Below are 12,093 nucleotides of genomic sequence, written 5' to 3'. Positions count from 1 at the left end.
CCAAGCTATCATAACCATTACACTGAAACAATGCAGATCAGATTATAAGTGTGACTTGTACCATTCCATCTCACTGCTACATGCAAAGTCTTGCGTTTTTATGCGTATTTCGGCTACATGTGCCTGCACCAGAGCGTATTCCATTCATTCGGGTGCAGGCACAGGTAGGAGGCGGATGGCACTATTTTCGGCAAGCGATTTTCCCGAAAATATACGCCAGACGCCTTTTCTGACATTGGTCTTACTTAAACCCTTAAATGCCCATCTAGATGTTCACATCAAATGGGTCTTTGATATTCCAGAACTTCAAATAATATTTCTTCAAATACTTTATTTAGATTCAAATAAACCAGTCAAAATATATACAGGCACCCAAGACACTTGTTAAAAGTGTGGAGTGGAGCTGGGAACCCATGGTGTATCATGTTTCTGGTATAAAATGTGTACCTTGATGTAAGGCAGCTTTCTTATTTTTCTTCTTTATACCTTTCTGTGCCTTAAGTTATGTAGAAAATTGCAAAATAAAAACGTTTAAAAAGAGGGGGGGGGGGGGGGGGTTAAGTCTGCTGCCACCTGAGGCACTTTAGGTGTTGATAACAATGCTGAGATTTTATTGTGCCACTATAAACATATGTAACATTTGTGAAACTTTTAGGATTCAAACACAAATAAAGACATGTTAAACTGTAAATAAAATAGGTGGAATGTAGAAAGAGGTTTAACTGTTTGTGTTCATCATTACACCCCCAGCTGTTTGTAGAGTTTAGGAACATGATCATCCCATTCGGCTTGGAAACAGGTGCCAGCAATAGGGGCTGCAAGCTTGTATTTCTTACGAAATTCCGATGCTTTAAATTTCCCTCGATGCTCAGCAGAAGTGTTGCCCAAAATTCGTTCAGTACACTGAACTCGTCCAGCCTGCTCGTACACCAGAATTGTGTACCTGTGAAGCCCTATGGAAAATCATTGTTGAGGTGAATTATTCAGTTCTAAGGTAGTTCCTTATGTTATGTAGGATAAATAGCAACTAAGTAGCAGAATTAACCCTTTCTTCACCTTCCCAAGGTCTCCTTCAAGCCCTATTAGTTATCTATAGCCACCTGCAATACGAAATGGTGATATCTGTTCAACTTCACATGGCAAGTTTAATAAAAAGCCGCTGCCTCACTGGTGTGAATTTTACTCCAGTGCAATTAGATAAGGGATAAAAGGTTTTACTATTCACACCAATCCAGCCTTTGAATTCACTAGCGGTGATTAGAAGGCAAAGAAGTTTAATAGATGCAAGTATACCCAATGCTCATTAAAATGTGTTTTAGGTATTAAGTATAGTATGTAATAATTAAGAGAAGACTCGAAAGCACCATTAAAGCAGATATTTAATTTTTTTTTTTTCAGGGTTTAACCTTAAGTGACCAAACCTAAAATGTTTATTCAGTTGTTAAACTTTGTCCAGCAGATCAGGTGAGTAGCTGGCATTCTAAACCTTACCAGCTTCCCTTTGCTGCCCTCTAGTGCTGAATCCTGAGATTCTTTCTTGTCAAGTAAGAAATCACTGCCCAGCCAATAATGGCTTTGTGTAGAGTGACTACCAACAGGTGGAAACATTTACACATGTACCAGCATTTATCCTTATTACTGCCCTTTACTCATTATAATAACTCTCCTTTCTCCCTTCTCCCCAGATAAGTAAAGGGCAGTCGCCTGATGATGTACAGGTAAGCACTACACGCTTAGTTGTGAATCAATTATTATCAGTTATTCAGGAGTGAACACAACATGATAATCAGCCAAAATACAGACTCTACTGGTTTGCATGGTGTGAACCAATGAAATAGTTACTAATCAGCCCTACAGCATGAATATGATTGCACTGCTTTCTTTGGCATAATGTCTGCAGACAAAAATTAAATATGCTGTAAAGCTGATTAGTAAGTAGTTGCTTCCCCATAGTACATAGTTGCCCCTAAAACAACGCAACCTGCGGCAGAAAGGATAGGATAAGTAGGGCACAAAACAAATTTAGGACATTTCCAAGGCTATTGTGATACTAATATCTACAGTTAGTATTAGTGGTTGTATATATAGTTTATGTATGTGAATGTATAGATTGGTAGGTGTGGGTTGTGTGTGCTGGGTTTACTTAGATCGGTTGAACTTGATGGACTCTGGTCTTTTTTCAACCTTATGTAACTATGTAACTATCTGAATCCAACAAACAAGATGGTGTTGGGCATCCAATAAATGGATTTGCATTTTAAGGTCTAGAAGGAATACTAGCACCATATGATAATGCATTCATTCTCTTTGTTAATTTAGTTTCTCATGGCTGAACTGTTCCCTAACAGTAAATGACGTTTAGTACTGCTTAGTGCTTTTTGTCTAAGTAATTCCAGTTTCACATACCTGTTCCCTTACCAGGACCTGACCCCACATAAGCAGTAAGGATGCAGCCACTACTCAGATCATTTCCTTTCACATTGACTGCAAGAAAGTGGTGCCATTCCCTGGGTACATAAAAAAAATTAAAGAAACAGAAAAAATTCAGTAAGTAATTGCTTGTGTCCTTATTTCCCTAATGTAACTTTACTAATACTGAGGCATACACTGCACTACTAGTGTGGGCTGGGCACTTGTGCTGTTTTCTGGTGCATCAGTAAGTAAGAGCACACTCCAGAGCTGCTTGGTTAATGTGTGATACTTTATGTTCATAGCCAAGGGGAACCAGGCAGAGTTGGAAAGTCAAAAACCACTGGGATTAAAAGCAGTGGGTTCAGTAGCAGCAGAATCTGTGAACTTTATAATCGAATTACATTTACTAGAGCCTCAATTAATGGATGATTGTATATCCCTTTATATGGTAGAATTCATAGTAAGAAAATGTTAGCAATATTAAAATTAATTTTTCCCCTCTAAGGGCAGTTACACATGGTCTAAAAGTCCTGGAATTTAGCATTATGCCATTACCCTAAAGGGGTTGAGAATGTGGAAGTATAAGTAATAACACTGTAACATAAATCTAGCTCATAATAAGTGTAAGTAAGTGTAAGTAAGTATTTGAAATAGAACTTTAAATATCCATTTGACTTCAAAAAGACCCTGTATTTCTTTTGTTATCACCCTGTAACATATGCTGTGGGGCAGAAGCCAAAGCCACTCAAAATATGAGGTGGTATGGAGAATCCCAGCTCACTCTACCATTAACAATTTTATTCTTGAATCAACAAATGTATTATTTTAGCTGTAATATTGGTGTGTAGGCGCCATCTCAGTGCATTGTGCCTGAGTCTGAGCTCTCAGAAGGAGCCAGCGCTACACATTAGAACTGCTTTCAGGTAACCTATTGTTTCTCCTAATCCCATGTAATTGGAGGAGTCCCAAGCCGGACTTGGATTTCTTACTATTGAGTGCTATTCTGATAGCTACTGGGAGCTACTATCTTGCTCCCTTCCCATAGTTTGGTGGGTCGTCTGTTGGGAGGGGGGGGGATATCACTCCAACTTGCGGGGCAGCAGTAAAGTGTGACTGAAGTTTATCAGAGCACAAGTCACATGTTTGTGGCACCCTGAGAAATGAAGAATATGGCTAGCCCCATGGGAAATTTCAAAATTAAATATAAAAATCTGTTTGCACAGAAAAACAGATTTCAATGCAGGATTCTGGTGGAGCAGCTCTATTTACTGATACGTTTGAAAAAAACATGTTTTCCCATGACAGTATTCCTTAAAAGACAAGGCCACCTCCCCTGCTGCATATTACGAGGATATTTCACGGTCCGGCAGCTGAAGGGAGAGATAGAAAACAATCCTAGGGACAAGCCAGAGGTTGACAGCGCAATGAAAATGTTTACATATGGCCAGAGACAGGCAAAAAATAAAACCAAATACAGGACAAAAGTTCTAAAGAATAGCCAGAACCAAAGTCTGAGCCACAGAATGCCAGTGCTGTAGGTGAGAGGAACAGGATGCAACTTCATGAATTATGATTTGTGACTTAAGAAGAAATGAAGCTCTTTCACCAGAACCACCTACTGGAAGGGAAAAAAACAGGCAATGAAAATATAAAAGTAAAAAAATTAATTTTTGGGGGTTCAGCGTTTTGCTGAATTTTCCTGTATAGTATACTAGAAAATGCACTTGCTTTACAATTTAGGATGTGGTTTTCAAAAAATATCCAAGGGACTGGTACCCAGGGAGAAGGTGGAGACATTTAGCAAGGAATGTAATGGTAATGTGGGGAACACAGAAACAGAGGACACACAGGTAGGGCTCTCATTGATATAGGGTTAAGGAAATCCTCAATAATAATTTAAAAAATGCTGAAAGCCTCAATAATAACTTTACATTTTTGCAGGTCTGATTTTATTAACATTCTCTAAAGAATGATTTAATAGTATTATAATGGTAATATAATCAGTTTGCAATTAATCTTTATTTTTTCTTGCCCTTCTCCTACGTGGATATTAAACCGCTTTCTAGTTGCACTGTTTACAGGGTAAAGGGAATGTCAACCTCCTGTGTACAAAAAAGCCTGATACACCTGCATGTTCATTCCAAAGAGTAAACAGAAGGGGTTGTATGTATGTATGTCTTTATTTATAAAGTGCTACTTATGTACGCAGCGCTGTACATGAGCCCCTATATTTATTGCCTTTAGCTACTTAAGGGAAAAATGATAAAACGTGTATTTATGAACTGTTCCTCCAGTTGATAAATAGGCCCTTCTGGTGATAATAGGCCTCCTTTACTTAAAGCTCACTCACCCAAGATGACACTCCTTTCTGCTGGGGACATCAGGATCTGTGAATATCACTGTATAGAGTTTGCTACTGTCCATACTCTCCCACTCAATGTTTGGGCAGTGCTGAACCTAAACGGGATCACAGCAATGAAACCATTTACTGTTAGTAAAAACAGCATAAAGAACATCTGTGTTGCGTTAAATAAAAGAAAGGGCTGCGCCACATTTGGCACAGTCAAATCCAAGTTATGTGTCTTATAAACAAATTCTTCATGGCAAATGTTCAATATATACACAATATACACACACGCTGCAGTCTACAAGTAAAACCGCCTCCATTAACTTCCCGTCTCTTCTTCTATTCAAATAGTTATGAATTCCGTATGCAGCTGATGGCAGTATGTTGTTCTTACCAGAACATACCCTTCTTTAACTCTTTACTACCTACTTGACTTTCTCTAACCTACCACCACCCCCAAAATACTAAGGAGACCTTAGCCCTAGCCTCAGCACTCTTTTCCGAAAGTTGGAAAAAAGTTTAATACAAGTTCTTCCTTGATCTCAGTGTTAAGTAAAATTACGTGGGGAATTATGATGTTATACCTTTTTCCTTTCACATATGCTGCCTCTTCTGCACCCGGCGCAGAATATCACTGGCCAACTGCAATCACTGGGATGCGGAAATCTAGGTAACCTGAATACTTCCCATCACCTTCCCAACAGGTATAGGGTGACCACCCAAATATCAACCACGAGAGCAGCACATGACACAACAATCTCCATCCACTCACTGAAATTCCTCTCTTGTAATGTGGCAGGCCTAAACACTCCTATAAAACCGAAAAAATACTAACACATCTAAAACGCCTTTCATCAGACCTAGCAGTTGTACAGAAAACCCATTGGAGGGCAAGGGACAGCTGACCAATGCAAGATACATGGATAGATGTTTGCATATCGGCACCCTACAAAACTCGTAAACGAGGAGAAGCTATGCTGCTCAATAAATGTTTACAATATACAAACCTTAACACCCAACTTGATCCAGAAGGCAGATTAACAATAGGGAAATATAATTACACCATTGAAAACCTCAATGGCCCCAATACGCCCAATGATCACTTCTTTCAATTTCTTAAGGAGTTGCTTTTGTGAAGGCAAAACTACACTCTAATAATAGGGGGTGGCTTTAACGCAGTGGAACAACCCTGGCTAGATTAAATTCCTCTCTCTACATCGGGAGGCTCACAAGGGACAAATAATATCAAACAACCTAAAGTAACCCGATGATAGACCCTTAGAGAACACAAAACCCATAAAAACAAGACTTCACATTCCACTCCAGAGTACACGACTCATTCTCAAGAACAGATTTCTGTCTGCTCCAAGACAGCCTGTTTCCATGAATAAAGTTTTCAAAATCCACCCAATCTTAATCTCATGCCCTGTTTCAGATTACGCTAAGGCTAGCCCATCCATACAATACCTCCTACCACTTCCCTGATTACTTTAAAGACTCAAGGGATTTTAAATCATTTTTAGGACAGACGTGGATAAACTTCATGGACCATCACCAACCACACTGGAATAAGGAATTACTCCTTTAGCAAACTTCGAAGGCAGTGATGAGGGGACATATACTATCTTACACAGCAAACAGGAATAAAGAATGCCAGCTAAATACACAACACAACACAGTGTAAACAGCATACCTCCACCATCTGCAACAAGATACCACAAACTCCTTCCTACAAATGAAAGCTAAAACACAAGTCAAATATACAAAACAGAAGTTCCTAGTAGCTAGGAACATGGCAGGTTCCTAGCTAATCTGGCAAAACACCCAAACCAAACTACTAACCTTGGCAGATAGAATAGCCAAACAATTCTCCCAATACTTTGAAAACTGTGAATCACAATGAACTACTTCACAATGCCAAGTTCCCCATCTTTACAACACAATAAAGGGATCATCATGGCCATTGAACTTAACCTAGCAATAAAAAAAACTCAAGCCAAACAAGGCTCCAGGCCCAGATCAGTTCACAGGGGTCTACCATAAATTGCTCAAAGCCAATACAGCTACCCCTATACACCAAACTGAACAAATCCCCTGCCTACATTTCAACAATGCCCAAGTGATCTCCTTCCTAAACCAGGTAAAGACCTAACAACCCTGTAAGCATACCGGCCAATCTCACTCCTAAACATAGACTTTAAAATCCGCACATCCATAACTGCAGTGTGACTAAAAATGATCCTCCCCTCACTCCTAACATCACACCAACTGAGCTTCACCCACAATAGGCACTTAACCAAGGGCATCCGGACGGCTATAGCTATAACTTCCCTATATAATACAAAACACTCCAGCTCCACTATTATTTTGAGCTTAGATGCAAAAACCCTCCTGCAAAAATGCAGATTTGGCATCACTTTACTAATTCCATTAAATACATCTATACCCCCCCCTAAAACATCTTATCCATAAAAAGTCTAGACCAACCCCCAATTTGCTTACAGAGGGGGACCCTTCAAGCCTTCCCACTTCCCCCACTCCTAATAAACCTAGCACTAGACCCATTACTAGATACTTACACTCACATGTATGGAGTGCTGCCGGATTCACTGCACAGCCTGGGAAAGGAAGCAGCAGGAAGTGGAACAGATGGGCGGGGCCAGTAGGGTTTTGGCAGAAACTTTAAAAAAATAAGCCAAAAACACTACTTTTTAAAGCACATTCCTTCTATATTTAGATGAGTACAATTCATTGGCACAATATTGTTTTTCATGTCTCCTTTAACTCATATGTCAAATGCCAATCCAAGTTTACAAAGGGGAGTAAAAATTCTGACAATCATATCAGTCACAGCAAAGACAATAATAAACACAATACTACAATGGTGGATACATAGGATACATACAACCAAGCCTCCATTTACACTCCTTCACAAAAAGTTATACCATGCATTCCTAATGGAATGGATAGAGGTGTCGTTTCAAAAAGAAATCTACACCAAAACACTGTTTTCCGCTTGGGAAAGTTACAGTGACACGCTTCCAATTGAACTTAAAACACAAATACATAACTGCTTTCACACCACCTCCAAGTTCAAAACCTTTGGCCTCCTTTTAAAGGTTTATCCTTTTTCTTTTGCATTTGAAACTCAGCTGAGCTTATGTTACATTTTGACATAATGCAAACTGTGATGCAACGATTTAATACTGCTCATGGCACCCATAGAATGTTGCATGGACTATAACTTTTTTTATAACTTTATTGCATATAAAATAAAAAAAGAAAACAAACAAGGGATACATACTCACTATCATCAGCACATCCTAATGATGAAATACTGCCTAATGTTTCACACCAACTTAGTTACACTCTCCTTCTCCTAACCTAAAGTGCACAGGCCCGGACTGACAATCTGTGGATTCTGGCCAAATGCCAAAGGGGCTGCTGTAAGATAGTTACATAGTTACATAGGGTTTAAAAAAGACCAGAGTCCATCAAGTTCAACCCATCCAAGTAAACCCAGCACCCACAAACCTATACTTACCAATCTATACACTCACATACATAAACTATATATACAACCACTAATACTAACTGTAGATATTAGTATCACAATAGCCTTAGATATTCTGATTGTTCAAGAACTCATCCAGGCCCCTCTTATAGGCATTAACAGAATCTGCCATTACCACATCACTAGGAAGGGCATTCCCCAACCTCACTGCCCTCACCGTGAAAAAACCACCTACGCTGCTTCAAATGGAAGCTCCGTTCCTCTAATCTAAATGGGTGGCCTCTGGTGCCAAACTACCATTCAGTAAATAGTTCACGTTTATATTATTTTTACCGAAGTGCATAACTTTGCACTTATCAATGTCATAGGCAGTCACTATTTATTGGGCTGGTGGAGGACTGTTTGAAATGCCAGGGCCTATTTTGTATCCCAGTCTGGACTACTATGTCAACCCAAAGTTGTAAGGATCTGGTCTTTTCCATGGAGAAAAGAAACTAATGGTAACACAAAAGATACAAAAAATGGTCTGGCAAATCAGGACAGTGCAGGTAATTTTCAAATGAATGGCCCCAACTAGTGTGCACACAAGAATGTGTGGACTGCACAAATTTACGGTACGGCTCCTGCAGTGCTATATTCATGAGGGGTGGGTAGGGTTGCCAACTTTTTTGTAAAATAATACTGGTCATTGGGTGGTGACTTCACACGGAGGTGGGACATTTACATCACAGGGCAGGGAAATGGGCAAACGGGGTGGGGAAATAGACTGGGAGAGGAAATGGATGGAATGGGTGGGAAAATGGTCAGGGCATAGGTGGGTCTATCTTTATAAGTGGGTATCCTGCACCGGAGAGGGTCAAGGAAGGTGTGGCTTTATAGAGTATTACACATTTATTGCCAGTAAATTTATAATTGCAGCCTGGCCCTAAATGGTGATTTACTGGCTGGGCTAGGTGTGGGCACAGGGTTGATCCAGCCATAAGGCAAAAAAAAGCCAGTTATATAAAACAGGAAGCGACTGTGCTCTCTGCACTTGCAATGTGCCAATTGGCTCCTAACTAGGAGACCATGGAAGGCACAGGGTGCAAGGGAGCCCTGTACATATAGAGGCCCATTCACTAAAGGTTGATAATGCTTATCACATGCTTTTTTGCGTTAAAAAGCATGTGATAATTAAGTCCTGATTCATCAAAGTAATTTCGCATGCATTAAGATGCATATCGCATGCACAAAAAAATGCAATGTGTTATTTACCTCCCATTGGGTTAATTCTTGCATAGAAATAATACTAATGCATGATTCACAAACACATATGAAGCATTAAACGCGCTAAATATCGCATTAGTCTGTGCGAATATTAACACCTACTTGAGGCAGGCGGTACTTAAAGGGGACCTGTCACCCTAAGAAATAACTCCAAATTATTTTGTATATTGTTAGTTGTGCAAAATAAACTTTACTTACTCTATATAAATAATATAAATCTTGTTTCATTCCGTTGTGGAATTACTCGATCAAAGCAAGCAGGCAGGCACCATTTTGTGGACACAGTTATGAAGACAAGCTTTGTATCATGCCAAAATCTTGTTTATGTGCCAGAATGGGGGACCTGATACCCAGGCCCATGCACTGGCTATACAATTAGATGAGGAGGAGGGAGGGGGAAAGTGAGATGTGCAGTGACATCTAGGTAGTGCTGAACGGAAAGCTAAAGTTATTGGCTGCCCCGCCTCTATGCCTTAGGCACAGAGGCGGGGCAAGCAATATATGATTGACAGCTGGGATTTTTAAATGCCTTTATAATGGGTTTGGATGTGTTAATATAACAATGAATTTGGGTTTCATGTTTAATTTGAAAAGGACTTTTATTATACAGCTTTTATGTCTGGGTGATAGGTCCACTTTAAAGATAATTGTGGTTCGTGAGCTTTTGGCAACACAACATGGACTTTGCAGTGGGATTTTTTCAAGTATGTGTTGGCCCTATAGTGATGCAGCCTCCAGTTTTCAGGGAAACGGTAATTATCAGAACAGTAGTTTTCCAAAAGTAATGGTTACGTGCGTAAAATTATGTGCTAATATAGCAAGCGGCGAAATATATTGCGCGCAGCGGGAAATAACACATGTGGCGGGAATTAACTCAAGAAAAACGTTCATCGCAAGTTAAATAACGCAAAGAACATTGTGTCTTAATTATGACGCCTGTCCTTTTAGCGAATCGAGCGTTAAGTCACAAAAAATAAGAAGCGATAACATTTTTAATGCATGCTATAAATAGCGCTCGTTTTATCGCACTTTAGTGAATCAACCCCATAGTGTGACCTATCGTAGATGGTAATGACAGGGATCCTTATATCCTCCAGCACAAAGGTCTGCACAAGGTGGTGAGCCTCTCCTGCCTACTCCTAGTCCTCCTCCTTTGTCATTGCCCCCGTCGCTTGTAATTAGCGGTGGGGGCAATGACCCTCGCACCCCCTCCCCCAACTACGCATGTGTAACAGAGCATGGAAGGGGGGGGGGTCAGGTGGCCAACCGGGTTGCCTAGGGTGCCCGGTCGGCTTGGCCCGCCCCTGGATGGTGGGGAGGGGGACACATTCTAAAGCTGGCCAGACACGCACCGATATTGTATTGAATATCGTATGATATTCAGTGTGTGTATGGCAGCTCAAACAGGCGATCAATATCGCAAAGGCTACGGATATCGGTTGTCTTGTCGATCGGCCAGGTTCAAAGATTTTGATTCAAATCTACATTTAGGGCTTAATTGGCAGGTGGAGGTAGAATTTCTATTGTTTCTACCTCCATATCTGACGATTCAGCCCTGAACGTCACGATCGTTATTGCTACGTGTGTGGCCACCTTTAGTAATCCTGTATTTGCCTCTGGTGCTTTTACAAATGACCACTATGATTAGTTACCATACATGCACACCTACCTACTTACTGTGGTACAAAGAGAGCTGAAAACATGGCACAAGTGCTGCTTCATGAGATAAAGGGAGGACAATGACCAACTGTTTACACTCCCCTGTGCAAGTGTCCATAGCTAGGTAATTATCTCCCCCAAACTGCTCAGATTTACTAAAAAAGACAGGTGTTTTCTGCACAGAATTATACATTTTTACTTAGTAGTACTACGATATTTGTAAGGTAAATCGAATTTTTCAAATTCAGAACTAATTCAGTTTCCTCCTTATACACATCCCTATTAGTTTAGCTCTGCGCTGAACCAAACTTTACATCAAGGTGAGTGATAGTTACAGGGTGATGGGGGTCTCAGCCTGAACGCTTGCCTGCCCTACGAGCACTACAAAGTGTACCTGGGTGGGTGTCAGCACTTGCCCCAACTCCTCCACGCAAACAGATCCAAAAGCGACTTTCAGGGGGTATTTTGGCTGCTCCTCCACCTCTTGTAGAGCCAGGGGTCCGTTCCACTGGGAAATATCCACTAGCATCTTGGGGTTGATAACTACTACTACAACTAGTAGCAAAGCAGCGGCCACTGTGCAACTTCTGCGTTCTTCTGGCTGCTGTCGCTCTTCTGTGCCTGCAACTAAAGGGAGCCGCACCCTCGGCTCTGCCAGTTTCATTGGTCGCTGCGCCCAGCCAAACCCATCTTGGCACCAGTTTAGAAGATTAGAATAAAGTAGAGAATTTTGCTATTTACTGAGGCTTTGTGTGGCTTTATTTATTCTGTGCCTTACTGAAATCTCTGGGAATGGCCAAGCAGAGATTAAACATACATTATGTGAGTACACTAAGGCATTGGCATAAACAAGTGTCAGCTTGTGCCACTTTACAGCAGCCCCTGTTGAAGGGTT

General features: G+C 40.6%; 1 protein-coding gene across 1 annotated transcript; it reads right to left on the bottom strand.

The window, feature by feature from the left end:
• Positions 1-316: 316 nt before the first annotated feature.
• Positions 317-11,812, bottom strand: pebp1.1 (phosphatidylethanolamine binding protein 1, gene 1). The gene is made up of 4 exons (XM_002938085.4): positions 11,593-11,812; positions 4,763-4,869; positions 2,407-2,507; positions 317-953 (listed from the first exon to the last, which is right to left on the bottom strand). The coding sequence occupies exons 1-4, from the start codon at positions 11,725-11,727 to the stop codon at positions 739-741; spliced, it is 558 nt and encodes a 185-aa protein (XP_002938131.1). The 5' UTR covers positions 11,728-11,812; the 3' UTR covers positions 317-738.
• Between the last annotated feature and the right edge of the window lie 281 nt (positions 11,813-12,093).

The sequence above is a fragment of the Xenopus tropicalis genome, chromosome 1 (assembly GCF_000004195.4).
Source record: "Xenopus tropicalis strain Nigerian chromosome 1, UCB_Xtro_10.0, whole genome shotgun sequence".
In the NCBI taxonomy this organism is placed as follows: Eukaryota; Metazoa; Chordata; class Amphibia; order Anura; family Pipidae; genus Xenopus; species Xenopus tropicalis.
Note: the sequence above shows the minus strand (reverse complement) of the source record. Positions and strands in the feature narration are given on the sequence as shown.